We start from the raw sequence: 21,340 nt of genomic DNA on the forward strand, positions 1-21,340 counted from the left end.
GGGGCATGCTTTTGTTAGTAGTCTCACATCTCGAGCATCTTGCCACTTTAGAACAATAATTCCATTTTTTTTCTTCCTTGGCAATCATCTCCCCTTTATTTAGCTTTGAGTACATGAGTTCTTTGGGCATAAATTTTTTTTTATTCGCTTGTAATGTACCTACAACGTGAGGTTTTTTTTTTTTTTTTTTTTTATGAAGAAACTATAACACCAGATGGTAGCTGGTATAAAAGTTGTCTATGTACAAGGTGCGACCTTCATTTAGAAATCCTTGTGATAACTCTTCGCAGAGCTTTGCAACTAAACCTATGGATTTTATATAATTTTCAGATTTACCTGAATAGATCTTGCTCGATCAGATATCCTTCAGTGGAACATAACTTGAACAGCTTGATTCCATACCTGTGCGCTTCATTTGGAATGTACTGTCGGAATATCAGCCTGCTCCTCCAAGGAATAAGATTTCGTTAATGACGAAATCTTCGCTGTGGAAAAATATTTTCTGATATTTCAGCTGCAAAACATCATATCTATCAGGTGTTGTATTTTACTGAGCCTGTCCCATGGAATAGCGGTTTCATTGTCTGAAAAGTGAATGAGGCGCAACAGCAATTCAAATCTATTGCGAGACATTTCTGTTACTAAATTATTTGGCGCCTCTGTAGCCAGGTGGGAAGGAGCAGCAGTGCTTAGCACACGCTTCTTGATTAGACCGGGGTTTGAGCCCGTCACCACCAAATATGGAGGATTCAGAAAGGTCAGGGAATGACCGCCGCATATCCCGGAGCAATATGGCCTTAGTTGCTAATGCTCCTAAAAAAAAAACAAAATAATAATAATAACTAAATTATTTTCATAGATAGGTTTGGTTGACCAGTAAGATGCAATGCTGCCCAACTTACTAGTCCATCCACATAAGAAGCCCGAAAAACTTTCTCATCTTATCAGCAGTTGTTGAAACCCACTTTTTTAGGTGACCCTGCCACGAAGCTCGAGTACTCTGAATTTTCTGTTCGGTCTATCTGTTTGTTTCTTTTACAATAAGATTTATTATTTCATCATCAAAAAATAATGAAAATGCCTCAAGGTGAGTAATGTTTCTTGATACATCTATTTGCAGTCCCGATTTGCCTGTGAAATCAAATCTTTTTTGGTATCCTTTGTATTTAGTCCATTCAGTAGCTTCGTTTGTTTCAGTAGCTTCAATCTCAGGTTCTTTGGTATTTTCAAATTGCTCATATGTGTTTTCTTCTTTCATCCAGTCTTGAAGCACTTCTAAAATATTTTCCGGTTTTTCAGTATCTCCTTCATTTGAAGAAATATCCCAGTCAGGATCTTTTACCGAATCATCAGAGTCAATCTTTTCCATCTTCAGAACTACTAAGATTTTCAGCAGTTTCTCTTAATTCGTCTTCTTTTAGTTATTTTTTTTTTTAGCCATTGCTGTTTAGATTTTTTTTTTTACGACACACTTGTACAAACTTTCAGAGAAACACAACACAATAATAATGGGGATAATACAGTGTGGTAATGAACTTGTTTTCACAAAATCCTATTAATGCTGACAAATTTATTGCGACGTTTGAGTGATTATTTTATTGCATTTAATTTTATTGCAGTGTGTGCCATGCGTGCAATAAACTAATCACAAACAACCTTCATATGTATGCTGTAATAGCATCACATGTGTGTGGCTGACACGGCATCTCAAGAAATAAAGTAACCTACTGGGCCACGTCAGCCACATATATGCGACACAAAAAAACTCTTTTTTGATATTTTAAGTAAAAAAACTGCATAACACTGACATTTCAATATTTATTTTAGAATTACTAATCAAATTATTTACTAAATATTTTTTGGCCCTGGGTAATTTTTTTTCGAAACTAGCTTGGCAGTCAATGTGTTAAACAAAAAACTGAAAAACACAGGCCTTTAATTTACATCAAAGGGTTTCCACCCATATAATAGGCCATTTACCATCCACAAACTGAAAACAGCACTTGCCCTTACAAAGGTTACTGCTGTTGGACCAGATGACATCCATTATGAAATGATCAAACACCTTTCACCAAAATCTAAGGACCTTCTGCTCTTTCTGTACAACAGAATCTTCCTTGAAGAATAGTTTCCAGACTCCTAGCCAAGGCAACTATCCTTGCTTTTGCCAAGCCAGGAAAGGATCCTAAATCTCTAAAAAAACTATCGTCCTATTGCTCTGACTAGCTGTCTGTATAAAGTATTGGAGAGAATGGTAACTGCTCATTTTTTATGGTACTTTGAATTGAATGACCTTCTCTCTCACTTTCAGTGTGGCTTCTGAAAGAACAGGTCCACTTTGGACTACTTAATTAGACTGGAAACATCTATTTGAGATGCTTTCCTAAAAAGAGAACACTTGGCGTCCATCTTCTTTGACATGGAAAAAGCGTGACACAACTTGGAGTTTTGGTATTTTAAAAGACCTTTATAACCTCGGTTTAAGAAAGTCGCCTTCCTGTTTTTATCAAAAACTTCTTATCCCTCTGTTATTTCCAAGTTTGAATTGGATCACCCTTTCCTGGCCCTTTTGCCAAGAGGAAGGGTACTGCAAGGATCTGTCTTAAGTGTCACGCTTTTTGCCATTAAAATAAATTCCATTACCAAATAGCTTCCTCCAACTATAAACAGTGCACTCTACGTCGATGACTTCAGCATATTTTATCAATCGTGCAACATAAGGGTTATTGAGAGACAACTGCAACAATCGCTTGACCATCTTAACTGCTGGGCATTGGTGAATGTTCTCACAGGAGAAGATCATTTGTGTTCATTTTTGTCACAAGTGTATTTTCCATGCTGAGCCCGAATTATGATTCGGATAAACTATTATTCCAGTAGTAGTAGAGACAAAATTCTTGGGACTCATATTTGATAAACAGCCGACATTCCTTCAACATATTCGTCAGCTACACACAAAGTGCATGAGAGGGCTTAACGTTCTCCGTACTTTCTCTTCCACTTCTTGGGGTGCAGACAGATGCACTTTACTCCATATGTACTGTGCACTTGTATGCTCAAAATTAGATTATGGGTCTCGGGTATAGCTCATTTTTTTGGCCTGACCCCCATTCACCATCAGGCCATTCATATTGCTCTCAGAACATCACCTGTACCAAAGTCTATATGTCGAAGCAAATGAACCATATTTGTTACTTCAATGAAAACAGTTGTTTGTACAATATGCCTTAAGTTGAAATCCCTGCCAGATCACCCCACTTTAGTACATTAGTTGGAACAATATGGGTTCAACATGGAAACCTGCATATATGGATTCTATAATGCTGGTATCCATGTATGTGGATTCCATCATTATGGATTGATGGTGAACCCAACCACAGCTATATGGAGGGCCTCTAACCCTGAGAGAGATGGCGAGAATTATTAGCCCAATTTATTATTTCCACTTTGAGATATGGGATAATATTATATTGAAATTCTGCTCACACCAGTAATGCTCAGAGATGACCAAGCTGTCAAAATCAACATGATGAATAGCTCCTTCATGCTCATTAATATGATCACTCAATCTGCATTTCATTTGACTGACTTAACACACATCACAATCAGGAGAATTGGGTCCTTGAGGATGTCACAGACGTTCTCTCAGATATGCCAGACAAGCTGTACTGGATACCCCTGGAGTCTAAAATGCTGAAGAAACTGATATTCGGGTGACATTCAAGTCAAGTAGACCCAATTTCGGTGAAGTCTGGACGGTCTGTGACAGCCAAATCCTGTGCTTGCACCTTCACGATGGTGGGACTGTTAGTAATCCTAGGTATAACCTCCATGCACAATCACACTGTGGGTGACCATCCAGGTATGAACCAACATAAGCAGGGATCAAGGTGTGGCGCCCACACCACATGGAGGAATACCACCCCTCTATGTTATCAGGCAATACTAGGTGGTAGATGACTCATCAACTGGTGCAATATCACCACTTTGCTTATTGGAGGCTTGAAGTGGTGGAACCCATGTTTAGTCTCCAGAGCAAAGGTCTAGTCAACCCTTCCCCATCTCTTCCATCATGCAGTATGACTGATGACTTTTGAGGTTATGATGAAAATCATGGCGAGATCCAATCTTCCTTACATTTCGAGGGTACAGCTCTAAAATGGTGTTCGCAGGCCGGCCGCTAGTTAGTACACCGGACCGAACCTATTGGTAACTCTTTAGGAGGTTCCGGATAAGCTAGTGTATAATCTTGCTACCTCTACTCTTCCAGATAGTGACTGGAGGGAGCCCGAGTAGTGTATATGCGGGGTGCATTATTGAGGCCACGTGATATCAAGGATCTGGGTATATTCTTACCATGTGTATGCCATATCCAAAAATTTCATTACTTCATACAGTATGCCCCCCTCCCACTTTTTCTTACTATTGAATACACCATGAATTGTCAAATTTATAGAGTAAGCTTATCTGCGAAAAGATCTAACCCTCCCAAATACTTCCTAGGTCATTTAACAATTATACATGGTCTCAATTCTAATCTCAACAATGTCCATTTCCACTTGCCGTCTGCCAAACCCTATGTACTTCTTCTGACAGAATCTCAGTTATTGGTTAATTCAACCACTGCTGATCTCAGTTGCTCAAATTATTCACTGTATGATTCCTTTCATCTCAAAGGTGGCACTTGTGCATATGTCTTCTGATGTTCCCTGTCAGAGAATTCGTAATTTGGAATCTCCTCTTTTCGATCTTCTCTGGCTTAAAATCTCTCTACCTCACTGTGTTAAATTCATCTGTTGTCTCTACCGTTCTCGCAACTCCACTAATCACTTGGAGCTCTTTGACTTCCTCTCTTTGCAACTGGACTTTCTCCAGTCCAATTTTCCTAACAGTGAGGTAATTTTCTTTGGTGATTTTAAGGTTCACAACTCCAGCTGGTTTCTGTTTTCTAGTCATACCGACCCAGCTGGTCGAGATGCTGAGGCTTTTGCAGTTTCTAATGACCTTATACAGATTGTTCATTTACCTACAAAAATACCAGACAATCCTAACCATACAGCCAACATACTTGATCTTTTTCTCACAAACAACCCTTCTAAGTACATGGTTGAAGCGAGTGGTCTTTAGGTATCTCAGATCACAACTTGGTGATTGTCTCTTCTCCAATGGAACCTTTATCTCATGGCTATTCCCAACCTCGTATTGTTTGGCATTACAAGAATGCAAAATGGGATGACCTGCAAGATTTCTTTTCTTCTTTTCCTTGGTCGGACTACTGTTTCAAAACTTATGATGTCAACGATTAAGATTTTCGGCAGTTTCACTGATCGTGTCAGTGAAATTATTCTTGTAGGAATGGAATCCTTTATTTCACACTCCAATCTAAAATCTCGTCCTTTATCTAAACCTTGGTTTTCCAATAAATATGATAAGGCTGTTCAAGAGAAGAATGTTGCATATCGTAATTGGCTTGTTTCCAATTATTCAGTTTCATTTTCTGCCTACACCAAAGCTCGCAACAATTGTAAAGCAGTCATTAATCAGTCCAAACTCCATTTTGAACATGCAAAGAGTGGAAAACTTGCTTTTGCTGTAATGGTGGTAGCTGAGCATTAGCATTATTAGAGGCATATGATGCAAGAAAGCAAGCTTATGCAGCATCAGCCAAAAAAAAAAAAAAAACCCCTTCCACTTAACCCCTTTGTTCATTTGAAATGCCTGTTCAGCTGAGCCTTAAATTTATTTAGGCTATCAACTTCCACAACAAGGGATGGAAGTCTGTTTCACCAACCAACTACCTGCTTGCTAAAGGCAAATTTCCATACATCTATCCTACATCTGTCTTTCCTCAATTTGAATATATGCCCTCTCAGGTGATAATTCTGAGTAAGAGGAAGAATCTCATCAGCATTGAGCATGCTCATACCATTTAAGTCTTTATTCACCTCTATCAGATCACCTCACCGGTGCCTATTCTCCAGATACTGTAATTTGCAAAACTTAAGCTCTTTCTTCAAAAGAGCAACCCATTGTTCTATTCACTAATCTTGTTGCCTTTCTCTGTACTTGTTCCAGCAGCTCTACATCCTTCTTGAAATGAGGTCTCCAGACCTGTATACAGTACTCAAGGTGTGGCCTGACCATTGCCTTATACAAGGGAATAATCACCTCCTTATCCCTGCTAGAAAAATTCCTGTATATCATTGACAAGACACCATGAGCTACTCTTGCAGGTCGTCTGCACTGCTCAGAGAACTTCATATCTGTCGGCACAATTACCCCCAAGTCCTTTTCATTCTCTACCACTGTCATTGTAGTACCACAGAGTTGATACGTTGCTCTGGGGTTGCTATTTCCCATATGTAGTACTTTACATTTGTCAATGTTAAACTTCATTTGCCACATCTCAGCCCATCTACTCAACCTTTCCAGATCCTGTTGCAGCAGCATAGTGTCAGTAGTGTCCTTGACAACCCTGCCAACCTTTGTATCATCTGAAAACTTGGACATTAAGCTTGATATACTAATCATGAATATTATTTATAAATACAGAAAACAATAATGGACCCAACACTGAACCCTGAGGGACTCCACTAATAACATTAGTCCATGATGAGCAGTGTCCATTGATTACCGCTCTGTCTTCTCCCCCTCAACCACCCCCTTTATCCATAGCAGCAATATGCCTCCAATTTGTGCAGCAGTCTTCCATGTGCAACAGTATCAAAAGCCTTTCTAAGATCCAAGTATATAATATCGAAGTTATTCCCTGCATCCAGCTCTTTTGTGACTGCATCATAGTATCCAATCAAATTGGTCAGGCAAGACTTCCCCTTAACAAAACCATGCTGTGTCCGAGCTATAACTGAAGTCTTGTCTAAATGATCCTGCAGTGCTTCTTTAACCAGTGCCTCCATTAATTTTCCTGGAACAGAAGTTAAACTCACAGGTCTATAATTACTTGTGTCAGCCTTTGATCCTCCTTTGTGAATTGGGATCACATATGCACATCTCCAGTCTATGGGTACCTCCCTTGAGTCCAAAGAAGCTCTCATAATCATGGCTAAGGGTTTGCTTACTTCCTTTGCTGCCTTCTTTAATATAACTGGATAGATCACATCCACCCCAGGTGCCTTTCTTGTGTTTATCTTCAACAATTTCTCCTCCACTTTCCTCTCAGTTATTACAATATTATCTAGCTTACTTCAGAGTTGAATACATCTTGAGAGTTGCGTTCCCCTCGCTGAATAACTCCTCATGTGTGAATGTCAATGCAAAATATTCATTTAGTTTGTTAGCTACCTGAGCAGGATCGTCAGTAGTTGAACCATCGAATATCAAGTGGACCAATCTGATTCATCCCCTTCCTTCTAGAGTTTGCATAAGTAAAGAACTCTTTGCTCTTTTTCTTTGCATCCTTTGCCAAAGATTTGCCTTTGCCTGCCTAACCTACTTTGTGACTTGGTTAAAGACCAGCTTATATCTATTATAGGCTTCTGTGTCACATGTTAATTTATATGTATCCCATGCACTTTTCTCTGCCATGTGTCTCATTAGTTCATCTGACATCCATTTAGGCCTAAACCTTGAACAATATTTCTTAGTTGGTATATAAAGTGTAGTAGCTTGCAAGATAAGTTCTTTGAATGCTTTCCATTTTGAATTTGCTGTTGGTAACATCATCAATAGTCCCAATGTATAGAATTTAAGTACTGTCTCAGACCATCGTAGTCGCCTTTACGAAAGCAAAAACCCTTCCCTTTACCCCTGATGGTAGTTACCTCTTTGAGTAAATCCCACTTCAGTACACTGTGATCACTGCCACCTTGTGGTTCCTTTATCTGCAGATTCTTAATGCATGAAGAATCACTACTGATAATCAAATCAAGAGTATTATTCCCTCTATTTGCCTCCCGAACATGCTGATGTAGAAAACAATCATCCAATAAATCCACAAAAGCCTTGCTAGCGTGCAAGTGACCAACCCACAAATTCCAGTCAATATCTGGGAAATTAAAATTCCCCATTATAAGACTCTGATTTACTGGCCCACTATTTCCCTGTACAGTATCTTATTATACCCATCATAATCCTACTCTCAATTTTGATCTCCAAATGCTTATGTCACACCAAACTGACTCGACACTGCAGTGTCCAGCGATGTCGACTGGCTTCATTTTATGAAGTCAGTCATTGGATTTTATGTGTTTCTTGACTAATAGCATAACTTCCATGCTACTGGAAAATATCCTATTTTAGCTTATATGTTTGAATAATGACATTATGGAAATAGATAAGAAAGTACCTAAAATAAGTATAAAGCTATCATTAGAGGCAGCAAAATACACATCCTCCACATGATGCCATTACATAACCGATATTAAGTATAAAATTTAGCGGCATATTTTTTTATTTTAATTTTATACTTAATATCAGTTATGTAATGGCATCATGTGGAGGATGTGTATTTTGCTGCCTCTAATGATAGCTTTATATTTATTTTATGTACTTTCTTTATTTTCTTATCTATTTTCATAGTGTCATAATTCAAACATATGGTAAAATTTTGTTGTAAAAGAAATTGTTTTTTGTCTTCAAAGTATTAAAAAAATTTTACATTTGTGTATATTGCTCATTAAATATAAATTTTTAAAGTGGGTATACATAATTTTGAAACATCCTGTATAAAGATGTTAAATTAATTAAGTAATCCACCATACTGAAGCAACAAAAATTGAAAAACACAAGAGATGAATAAATTACTAGTTCACTCCTCAAGTTAGATACACCCAAATTACAATAATTGAATCACTATTTTTTAAAAAGGCATCAGTCAAGAGTGACTTTTTTGGGGGGGGGGATGTTTTTAAGTAATACAAATTTCTGATAGTGTTAATCTCTTTTCCCTTTTTGTATTTATCATTTACCACTAAAATTTAATATTACTAATTACTTAATTATTATTATTTTTTTAAATTGAATTTTGAAAGTTGTCAACTGATGCCTTTTTAACAAACAGCAGGGTTTGGCACTAGGACATTTTATTTTTTTATTTATAATATGCATAAAATACAAAATACATTATTTTTTTAATTATTTTCTGATAGGTAAGGAGGGAAACAAGCTGAATACATTTAATGTATAAAAATTTATTTGAAAATAAATCTTTGAATACAAAATGTGAAAAAAAATATTCATCTCTCTCTCTCTTCCCCCAGGTATATAACCAATCATTTTAACCAAGTCTTTCATTTTTGCCTCTTTTATGGATACTTTTTCTAACTGATATAAACAGTTTTTTGGTAAAACTACAACTTCTCTTCCAGTTTTCATGAAGAATGTAGGATTTGCGAGTCCACTGATGAAACTCGAAGCTGTGATGTACCATTTTTGTATTGGTGAGATATATAAAATGAAACAATTAACTTATTCCAAATCTTCATTTTTCATTTTTTCCCCCTTTTACTTTGTTTCTTCAGAAACTGTCTTTTTATAATGTTTCTTACACCAATTTTTAAAATCCAAAATATCTTCTCTCTCTTTTCATTCCCCGAATAACAAATTTTCTAGGCTAACTACTTCTAATAATTATCTCTGAAATTTCATATAGGCTGCATGATTGGTCATATTTCCTTAATATTTTTTTTGCTCCAAAATTCCTATCATATGGTAAGAAGCTGTGTCCTTTAATGGGGAAAAAAAAAACATGGAATCTTTTCAAAATTACTTATTTCTTTAAGTGAGAGTAGATACCATGAATGTGTTTGATTTATTTTTTTTTTGATCCGAGAAGTTGTCTGAAAAAAGGCAAAGCTTTGTAAATTTTGATGGCACGTGTTTCAAATATTCATTTAAAAAATAACAAACAGTGAGTTCCTGTGTAATTAACACGTGCCTCCTTTTGGTTTTAGCCTACTTAATTTTACTTCTTTTATATTCATCAGAATGTCTCCGTTTTCCTCTTTTGAGAGCCTTCTCTACTAACACCACCAAAATCACTTTCTTTCATACTAAATTTAAGTAATTATAAACAGAAATAAACATTTGATTTACTAGATAATGACTAGAAAACATTCAACTAACAACAAAATTTGATTTAATATCTAAACAAAGAAACAGGTTGAGGAGAACAAGATGGCTGCAACACATGTGCTGTCTTCATGCCCTTTTAAGAAAAACCAAGAATTTTCATGTTGGTTTTTCATAGAAAATATATTTGATTGATGCTCTTTTAACACCAATTGATTGAGATAGAGCTATTTCATATTTAATGAAAACTAGATAAAATTAAAAATGGCCTGAAAAATGACTGATGCCCTTTTAACAAATAGTGATTCAATTGTGCATGCAAACAAAACTCCTGAAGATGAACACAGTATAATGTTTTCATGAATGAGCAAAATCTGAATATTTATTCCTCCCCTTTTATTTAAAAAAGGATAAATATTTGCTGTATTGGTGTAGAATAAGAAACTAATTACAAAATGTTCTCTAGATAACTTGAATTTTTATGTTGTTATAATAAAAGCCAGCTACGACCACTTGCTCTTTCATTCTTTGCCACATTTCTTCAACCTAAGAATCAGGATTCATTCCATAAAATAATGGCTTTTGATAATAGTTTTTAGTTTCATACTAAGTGTTTGCCATACTGTAGTTTTGTTGAAAGTTGTGCCAATCCTAAAAAGATAGACTATGGCAATTGCAAAACAAATTGGCTGTTGAACCTCACAGTCACTAGACTTACTGTAAAGTAATAATTGCAGGCCAAATTTCTTAGCTGCTCTGGTGACCATGTTTATTTAGCCCTGCTCATTTGTATGAATGCAAATATTGCACACTGTTTAATTTTATTGAATAATAAAAATGAGATGTTATTAATTTTGAGGTTTCTTTATTTCAAAACAATTATTATTTACATCTATTAATTTCAAAATGTTTTTTAAATTCTAAACAAATTTATCGATACAGATGAGAATCCTAAGAATACCTCAAAGCTGACATATATGTGGTGTTGCATGGTACGTGTAGTTAGTGGATATCAGCCTTCTTTGTACAGCTGCCAGAGGTCTCTTCCAAGAATGCCTGTGCCTGCCATTCAAGATACATATTCTAGATTGTTTGAATCACTACAGCCTCTCTGTGATGAAAAAGAACTTGAAAATTTAAAGAGAAAAGGAAAGGTAATCAGTTGATAATTTACCTGAGGTAAACAATCAGGAAAATGGCTTTCTTATAGTTAATAAAGGCCCAATATCTTTTCTCTGTTGATACACACACACACACACACACACACACACACACACATATATATATATATATATATATATATAATTTTTTTTTTTTTTTTTTTATGTAGACATTTAAAGGAATCGGTGTATACACTGTTCAGCAAAATTAAGATACATGCTATTCATCTATATTTGAATTATAAGATAAAAATATATTACCACCATAGGCCCTCCTTGATCACATAGGATCATGCTTCTCAAAGTACCAGTGATCAGCAGGCTTTGGGGTGTATGGTAAATGGAGATTAGTTCCCCATTATAGAAAAGATATTTTTATATAAAATATATATTCAGTGCTCATATTTAATTATATAAATCTTGTAACTAGTTATTTTTGAGAAATAAATGCCATTTTCAATTTTAGTAATATTTTAGTAACAATTAACAACTTAAAAATCAGTTTAAGTTGATATTAGATTAACTTACCAGCTGTGTGGTACTACACTCAGGGTAGTAGAAAATGAAAATGACCTGAGAGTAACTGTGCAGTCAGATGTGAGGTTCTCCCATCGTACAAGGCATTGGTTGGGCTGCATCTTGAGTGCTGCACACAGGTCTGGAGGCCTCGTTTTAGGAAGAATGTAGATCTGGAATGGGTGCAGAGAAGGACAAATGAAGGGAACAAAAGGGTTACATTACTAAGAAAGGCTTTATTTCTGCAAATTGCAGCATCTAAAGACTAGACACCTGTGAGTTCTGTTTGAGGTGTTTATATCTTTGAATGGATTGTGCAAGCTCAGTGCTGAATGCATTCTTCCTTTTGCTCAGGCTACACACATGAGGCAACATAAATTCAAACTGAGGAAGGAAACTTGCAGGAAAGATGTGTGGAGGTTTTGCTTTCAGCCAGGGGGTGGTTGTTTGAACAAACTTTCATCTGTTGTTATGATAGTTTGAATAAATTATTCAAGGAAGACCTAGACAAATTTATTGGAGAGGATGGACAGTTGATTTGAAAAGTGTTTTTTTTGCTGATTCTTTATAAGCTTGCTTTTTTATTTCACATGCCACTGCTGCTGCTACTACTACTAATAATAAAAAATCAAAAACTTTATCAGTTTGGCTTGCATAACACAGATCTCTGCTGCTGCGGAAATACAAAAGGTTGGAGTTACCTCCTCTTTAACTGTGCAATCTACTACGATCTTAGGATGAAGCTCCGAACTGACATTCCATATCTTTCTCTCTGGGGTGGGAAGAGGGGCTTCTGCAAAATAAGAACCATCTTTCAGCTCTTCAGAACTTTGCCTCCGAGGTGTTTGCCCACAGAAAGAGAATCAACACTGGAGTAGCAAACCGAAATAGTCCACTAAATACACCTGTGTGAATGGGAAAAGTTTGCTTTTATACATTGCTAAAGGTGTGTGATTATTTTATTAATGTGTTTTATGTATATTGACTGGTCATTAATTTTATGTGAATTACACGAATCTAGGTTTGGATATTTATCATCGAAATGAGGAATATCCAAACAGATGTAGAATTTAAGATATTCCTTGAGTGGCATGTTGCATAGGTGAACTGTGTTGTTTGAAGATATTAAAGCAGTCAAAACCTCTGTTGGTATTATGTTTATTTCCACATTGGAAATATGTACATAGTGGGGTCAGATGTTTTGTGGTATTTTCTCTACTTCTTCAGTGACTGCAGAGACAGTAACTAAGGGTTATTATTATGGAAATCTTAAAATTTTTTAGTAGAATTAAAAGTTTTAGTAAATCAAACTAAGATCTAATTCAAGGTATTTTGTGTAAAGGTTAATTTTTATATAATAAATAACACTGCTACATAAACATTTCCCAGCTGTCTTTGTGATATCACCTTTACAAATGATCACTTCAGTCACAAGAACCTCTTAACCACAACCGGCCCGCCAACTGAATGACCCCCCCCCACAACTAAGAACTAGATTACAACCTAGATCACTTGCTATTAACAACCCTAGAAACAGATCTTAAATCATAAAGCTTTTCCAACAATATTTCGATTATATAATTTAATTCATTTATTTAATTTTGTCTTATTCTATTATATTTTAATTTAAACAATGTTTATTTTTATTTCTGTTTATTTAATTTTTATCACAACCATAAATGTGTATCAATATCTCCCATTAAGCCAATACTTGAAATGATGACCTCAGGGCACAAGTAAACCCTGGGTTGAACTATAAAAGATAATCCTTTAGACTCTTTTTCACCATACGGCCTGGTGATGAGATTAAGTAAATCATAGTATATATGTTTCGCCCATAAACAAATCAAGCTCTTGTGACTGAAGGAAATAAGCATAATAATATCAACATAGGTTTTGAGTGCTTTCTTACGTTCAGATAAGATGTAGAATCTGTTTGGATATTCATAGGAGGATGTTTAATTTTTAATGACATCTGTCAGTTTTTTTAGATACTCGTATAAACTTCAAATATTTTAAGTGTTTCACTGTGGTTTCTGAAATCCATAGTGAAGAGGTGCAAGCATTGCAATGCATTGGAAATGAGCCTTTCAAGAGTACTGTTGCAATTTTTGCAACATATGGGAATGTGTAATGGTGCAACAGTGTACTACTAATGTATTATTCACAATGTGATTTGTATTCTTTGTTAATAGGATTGTTTAAGATTTATGGTAACCTGATTCACATTTTTCGTAATATGACTTTTTTTTTTCAGTAAGTGACTTTGCAAACAATGACATATTAGAAGCATTTGCAGTGTAATACACGCTCTTTCTAATGTAATGCATTGCTTGGCATTTCCATCATAATGCTTTAAAATCTTTTGTGTCTCTGCAAGCGTGGTGAAATGTGTAAATTTGTTCTACCAGCAGTTTGGTGCTTCTTTTGAGTATTTTGTGGCTCTGATATGATAAACTATTATGAATATGACCATCAGGTCAGAGGAATGTATTTTGATGTATTAGTGTTGTATATACTGAGTGGCCATTTTTTTAGGTACACCTGCCATGAAATAGACTACTCCTTCAGTAACAGCATCACATGTGTGTACCACATGATGCTGTTATTGAAGGGGAGAATGCTGTGTGATATATAGGTTGCTATATGTATGTAATTCACTGCAAGAATTACATACATATAGTAACAATCCATATTCCCAGTGTAATGGTATAGCTGGCAAGATGAAAGATTAAGTGATTTTGAACATGGCATGGTAGTTCACACCAGATGTACTGGTTTAAGTGTCTTGGAAACTGCAATCATGCTGGGGTTTTCACTGGTGACTTTGCCTAAAGTTTATTGAGATTGGTCTAGTAACCAAATAACATCCAGCCAGCAGCAGCAATTCTGTGGTTGGAGACAGCTTGTGGATGTTTAAGGCCAACGGAGTCTAACAAGACTTGTGTAAGGTAGCAAAAAGGTTGCAGCCAGTCAAATAAAATCCCATTACAACAGTGGTAACCCAAGAGGCATTTCAGAATGCATAACTCTTCATACCTTGTCACATATGGTGTACCAAAGCCATCAACTAAATTGGGCTCCACCCTTGTCAGTAAAAAACAAGAAGGTATTGTTACATTTCATTTAATATATATCCCAGTATGTAGTGTTACCAGGGCTGTAGCCCAATCACACATAAGGCATATATAAATAACACTTTGTATAAAATATTAAATTTAAGAACCTTGTTTTGTTCATAACCTCTTAGTCTCATAAGCTATTGCCTACATAGTCAAGCTTTATGCCAGGGGTTATTGCCTCCTACTGCCATGGAGGAGGCAGTTCTGCTGTCCATCTCTGTTATATGCATTATAACCACATATGTATATTCAGAATACATAACTCTTTATACCTTGTCACATATGGTGTACCAAACCCATCAACTAAATTGGGCTCCACTCTTGTCAGTAAAAAACAAACGGATATTGTTACATTTCATTTTATACATATCCCGGTATGTAGTATCGTTGACGGTAATGTAAAATTATATATCATAATTCACATCCCAGCATTTAAGTTTCCATTAGATAGTGTAGTATTGACAATTAATTAATAAAATTTATTGATCTTATTAATTTAAAATATCATGGCCCAGACTAGAGCAGAAAAGCAACAGGCACAAAGTGGCAGGAGTGCTGTGACTCGGTGGAGAACTGAGGGGGACGATTCTACAACGCATCACAGCTTAAAAAATGTGCAACTTGTGAAATGTTTGCCGAACTCTCTGGAACAGAACATGATCTAGCCAAGGAGGATGTCTTTGTGTGTTCCAGGTGCAGAGAGTGTCTAGAAATTAGGCGTCAACTCAGCGTTCTGATGGGTGCCTAGGGTACATTCCCTCGAAGAAAGTAATATGAGGGGCCCGTCAAGCTCTCAGCTGCCCAACTCAATGGCAGAGCTCACTCCTGGACATCAGGCAACACAGTGGCAATTTCCAAGGCAGAATGCACTGGTCCCACAGGAGTTAATTATCGTTGGTGACTATTGTCAGGGAGACGGGGAATATATTGGTAAAAAGGATAGATGGAATAGTACCAGGGGTATGTATGCCAGGGGCAAACGTTGATGACGTTGTAAAGCATATATCATCTTTTCAGGGCACAAAGGGTGATATTGTTGTACACGTTGGCACCAATGACATTAAGAGTAGGAGATCTGCAGATTTACTTAACAAGTACGGGTTGCAAAAAAAGTCGTGAGTTAGGGTGCCTGATATATCTTTATCAATATCATTGATAAATATACAAAACAGTGGACCCAACACTGAACCCTGTGGGACTCCACTAATAACATTAGTCCCCAAAGAGCAGTGCCCATTGATTACCACGCTCTGTCTCCTCCCATTCAACCATCCTTTTATCCATTGTAGCAACTTACCCTTAATACCATTCTGCTCCAATTTGTACAATAGTCTTCCATGCGCAACAGTGTCAAAAGCGTTCCTGAAATCCAAATATATGATATCAAAATTATTTTTTGCATCCAGTTCTTTTGTAACCACATCATGATATCCTATCAAATTTGTCAGACAGGACTTTCCCTTAACAAACCCATGCTGTGTGTGAATTATTGCTGCAGTCTTGTCTAGATGATCCTGCAATGCATCTTTAACCAGTGACTCCATTATTTTACCCGGAACAGAAGTTAAACTGGATTCTAATTACTCGTGTCACCCTTCATTCCCCCCTTTGTAAATTTGGGGATACATTTGCACATCTCCAGTCCGTGGGGACCTCCCCTGAGTCCAAGGATGCTCTCATAATTATCGCTAAGGGTTTGCTTACTTCCTTTGCCACCTCCTTTAATATAACTGGATAGATCCCATCCACCCCAGGTGCCTTTCTTATGTTTAACTTCATCAATTTCTCCTCCACTTTGTTCTCAGTTATTACAAAATCATTAAGCACCTTATTACAATTTGATAACCTTGTGGCATTTGTAATCCTTAATAACTCCTCATGTGTGAATGTAGATGCAAAATACCGATTCAGTTTGTTTTCTATCTGAGCAGGATCATCAATAGTCGAACGATCTATATCAAGTGGACAAATCAGATTCATCCCCTTCCTTTTAGAGTTTATATAAGTAAAGAAATCCTTGCTGTTATTCTTAGCATCTTTGTGATTTGATTACAGACTAGCTTATATCTGCCATAGGCTTCTGAGTCGCTTGATAATTTATATGCATCCTATGCATTTTTCTTCTCTGTCACGAGTGTCATTAGTTCATTTGATAACCATTTAGGCCCAAACCTTGAACAATATTTCTTAATAGGTATGAAACTTTTAGTAGATTCAATGATTAATTCCTTGAATGCTTCCCACTTAGAATTTACTGTTGGTAACATCGTCAATCGATCCACTGTAACACATGCGCTGTCTTGAGTACCTACAAGACTAGTTGTTAAAAGGAAATCAGTCATTGACTCATGCCCTTTTAAGAAAAACCAAGAATTTTAATGTTGGTTTTTCATAGAAAATATAGAATTTAAAAACTGTCTGAGCCAACCCTACTCACCTTTATGGAAGCCAAAACCCTTTCCTTTACCCCTGATGGTAATTATATCTCTAAGTAAATCCCACATCAGTACACTGTGATCACTGCTACCTAATGGTTCCTTTATCTGCAAATTCTTAATACACTAATAATCACTGCTGATAACCAGATTAAGAATATTACCCTCTCTGGTTGCCTCTCGAACATGCTGCTGCAGAAAACAATCATCCAATAAATTCACAAGTTTTACAATTGTGTGAGTGACCAATCCACAAGTTCCAGTCAGTATCTGGGAAGTTAAAATACACCATTATAAGACATTCCAATTTACTAGCCCACTATTTCTCTCTACAATTGTTCATTGTTCTCATTTGAGTCATTCTATAACACACACTCCTCCTCTTATTTTTGCTTTCGCAGTGCTTATGTCACACCAAACTGACAACAGTGCACTGTTCATCTATATCAACTGGATGCACTTCTTTTGATTTTATGTTTTTCTTAATTAACAGCATGACACCTCCTTGTCTATCCTTTCTGTACACATTGTACTCCACAAATTCCAGTTCGGCATTCCTTATATCTGTGTGACACCACGTCTCCGATATCCCAACAATATCCACCTTTGATGTCTTGACCAACACTTCAAATTCATCAAATTTATTTACTATACTTCTAGCATTGGTATACATGGAAGTATACATGCGCCTATTCTTATTCTTAGTTACTCTAACACATCCCATATACCCACCTGTTTCACGATGACTGCCATCCGTCCCTGAAACCCCCAGCACCCCTCGCTCCAGGTCGCTACTTATTCTAATAGAAGTAGTGCAAGAATCACCTTTACCTCTGCATGCAGCTACTTTTAACTTTTTAGTCTGTGAATCCCCCCAAGCTAGCAGTTTTCCGACCCACCTAACACTGCCTTGATAGTATCAGCAAATATTCTTGCACCCTTTCTATTTAAGTGTATCCCATCCCTGTAGAAGCAGCAGTCTCTCCTGTTAACAATCACAGACCACGTTGAAAAATAAATATTCTACCCCTTGAGCCTTGCACATTCCCTCCAGGGCCGAATTGCTTGACAAGGCTGTCATCATGTTCTCCCTTCTATTGTGTCTGGGCAGAATTGCAGAGACTTTTCAAATTTAACCCTGACTCACGACTTTTTTGCAACATTGACCTGTACTTGTTAAGTAAATCTGCAGATCTCCTACTCTTAATGTCATTGGTGCCAACGTGTACAACAATATCACCTTTTGTGCCCTTAAAAGATGATATATGCTTTACGTCATTAACTTTTGCCCCTGGCAGACATACCCTTGTCCTGTTCCATCTATCCTTTTTACACAATATATTCTCCATCTCCCTGACAATAGAGTTACCAACAATAACTAGTTCGTTTGGGGCCAGTGCATTCTGCCTTGGAGATTGCCGCTGTGTTCCCTGATGCCCAGGAGTGAGCTCTGGCGTTGAGTTGGGCAGCTGAGAGCTTGATGAGTCCCTCATATTAATTTCTTCGAGGGCATCTACCCTACACCTCAAGCTCTCATAGGCGCCCAGTAGAATGCTGAGTTGATGCCTAATTTCTAGACACTCTCTGCACCTGGGACACACAAAGACATCCTCCTTAGCTAGATCATGTTCTGTTCCAGAGAGTTCGGAAACATTTCACAAGTTGCCCATTTTTTTTAGGCTGTGATGCGTTGCAGAATCACCCCCTCAATTCTCTCCTGAGTCACAGCACTCCTGCCACTTTGTGGCCTTTGCTTTGCAGGTCTAGTCTTGTTTTCATTGGTGTACATCAGATTTCCACTTGATAAACTTATAAGTGATTCATTTCTTCGTCTTGTTTCAGCCAAACCGAGGATATATCAATTGACATTTTCTAGTTCCTTTTCCAGCTCTAATATCCTGTCTTCACCGATGAGCGATTTTGCATTGTAATTGGTCAAGTTCAGTTTCCATGCATGGCAGCCTGGTGATACCCAGAGATTCTTTTAGCCCCCTCTGATCCTCTCGCTGCCGTAAGAGGGGGAGTTAAAAGCGCTGGGGACTTAGGGCCATTTGTTTCATCTTACTGTCGTGTGTTGGAGGGTTTGGTCTTTTCCTCTTCACGCTGACCAGGCTTCTTGAAGACGCCTGATCAGGGAAGATACTTAATAAGTCCCGGAATAAAAAGCCAAATGTACAGGATTAATTGTACAACAGAATTATTTATTTATTTGTTTTTTAGTATTATTTATTTATTTATATAAAATTATTTTTGTATTAGGTTTTTCAAATTCTTTCACTTTTTCACCACTACTTCCCTTCCAGTTTCTTCTATCCCTTGAACTTCTATTAGTTCAGGCACTTTGTGTATTTTTCTTTCATTTCCATTTTCACAGACACTATGTTACAAACCACACATTTTATATATATATATATATATATATATATATATATATATTTTTTTTTTTCCTAGTTAAAAAATCCCTGTTGGTTAGGGTCATTTTCACTATTGTATACGATGGTGGCGGCCCGACCTCTGGCAGTCTTGGTAATTCTTCTGAAGGATGGGAAAAGCAGAGGTATCTTTGATGGCTGCTGCAGTTCTGGATTTATTTGTGGTGGGCATGCCTTGGCTTTTAATACCGGTGTGCCTTTTCCAAGCAGTGGCAAATCAGTAGTACTTGGTGGTTAAGGGGAATGCCTTCTAGTTGAGTGAGCAAACTGTATATTATTGAGGATATCACAGAAAGTAGTCATCAGTGTGAAGAGATTGCTTGGTGCATTCTAAACTAAAAACCCATCACAGTATATATAAAACTGAACTTGATGCACTGAGCTTAGCAGTTCACGATCAGAGTCCCACTTTGTCATGTTTCAACATCTTGAGTCTCTTGGTTTGTCTAATGAGAGTCTACAAATACAGATAATCTGATACTTTCTGTATTCTAATAAGGATGCATATATATTATATATAATAATACACCTCCACTTCACAAGATTGATCAAGGGATCAGAAGAAAAGTGTTATAAGCATGTGTGTTATAATTGGAGTTTATTACATATATTAAAAATATGTATATATTGAAGCACTTTTATATCACATAGACTGGAAAAAACAAATTATGCTTTTATTGACACTTGTTATTTACAAGCAACAATAGTATATTGATCCTAAATTGCTGTTTAGTGATTTTTCAGGATTCCTTTTGATTCCTATCATTAAACTTAAATGGGATTGTAAGTTAAAGGGAAACTGTCATCAAAGGATAAATTACTAATAAAATATGCGATCACCTGTAATTTTTTAGAGTTTAAAAAGGTAGCAACTTACACATTACAAATCAGGTTAAATGCATTTTATAAGGTGAGGAAAGCATACCCAAATAAGAAGGTCAAAATCAAAAGAAAGATATACTAGTCAGAAATCAATGCATTATAGCCACAGTTGCTGATGCACCAACAAACCCAACAACTAAGTAAGAAGGAAATACTAATTAGATAATGAATTTAAATGGATACTCTTGTTTTTACACATTAAGGAGAAAATTATACTTCATAAATTTTGGGATAAAAGATCACATAAAGAAACATTTCAGAAGATCATATAAAAGTGGGCAAGATGCTTAATGAATCTCTAAAGGTGGCAGTCAGTGGTTAGATAGAGGGGACTAACCTTCAGTTAATTTCATTTAGAATGTTTATTTATTGTGCATCTCTATGCTGAGTGCTGTATGTAGTGTCTGTAATAATAGAACTAATTGCGGCTTGTTGCCATTTGGGCACATCACCAAATTTACTGACTTAGGCTATAATGCAACATTTTGTATAACTGTGTGTGTGTGTGTGTGTGTGTTCATGGGCTGATTTGCAGGCTGAAAAAGCTTGAACAACTGATTGTGGGAATCCTACTCCCTCTGCCTGAGATCATCTAACTATAGCTTTGGTTGAAGAAGCCATTAGAAATTCCTATAGCCATCAATGGGACTCAAAAGCAGACCCCTTCCAAAAGAGTGACAAGAGGTGAAAGTGCTGTACTGTCATAGAGGACAGTACTCCTTGTTGTATCATTTATACTTGTTTTTGTTTATACTCTTGACCCA

The 21,340-nt window shown here is 36.6% G+C and overlaps 1 protein-coding gene across 1 annotated transcript in view; it reads left to right on the plus strand.

The window, feature by feature from the left end:
• The window catches only part of LOC150075137 (carnitine O-palmitoyltransferase 1, liver isoform-like), a 317,335-nt gene that overhangs the window by 62,057 nt on the left and 233,938 nt on the right, over positions 1–21,340 (plus strand). Inside the window, exon 4 of the mRNA XM_090388328.1 lies at positions 10,972–11,183. Coding sequence (XP_090244454.1) covers positions 10,972–11,183 — 212 coding nt within the window. The remainder of the gene's footprint in view (positions 1–10,971; positions 11,184–21,340) is intronic.

The sequence above is a fragment of the Mastigoproctus giganteus genome, chromosome 14 (genome assembly GCF_048544385.1).
Source record: "Mastigoproctus giganteus isolate SK-2022 chromosome 14, ASM4854438v1, whole genome shotgun sequence".
Lineage (NCBI taxonomy): Eukaryota > Metazoa > Arthropoda > Arachnida > Uropygi > Thelyphonidae > Mastigoproctus > Mastigoproctus giganteus.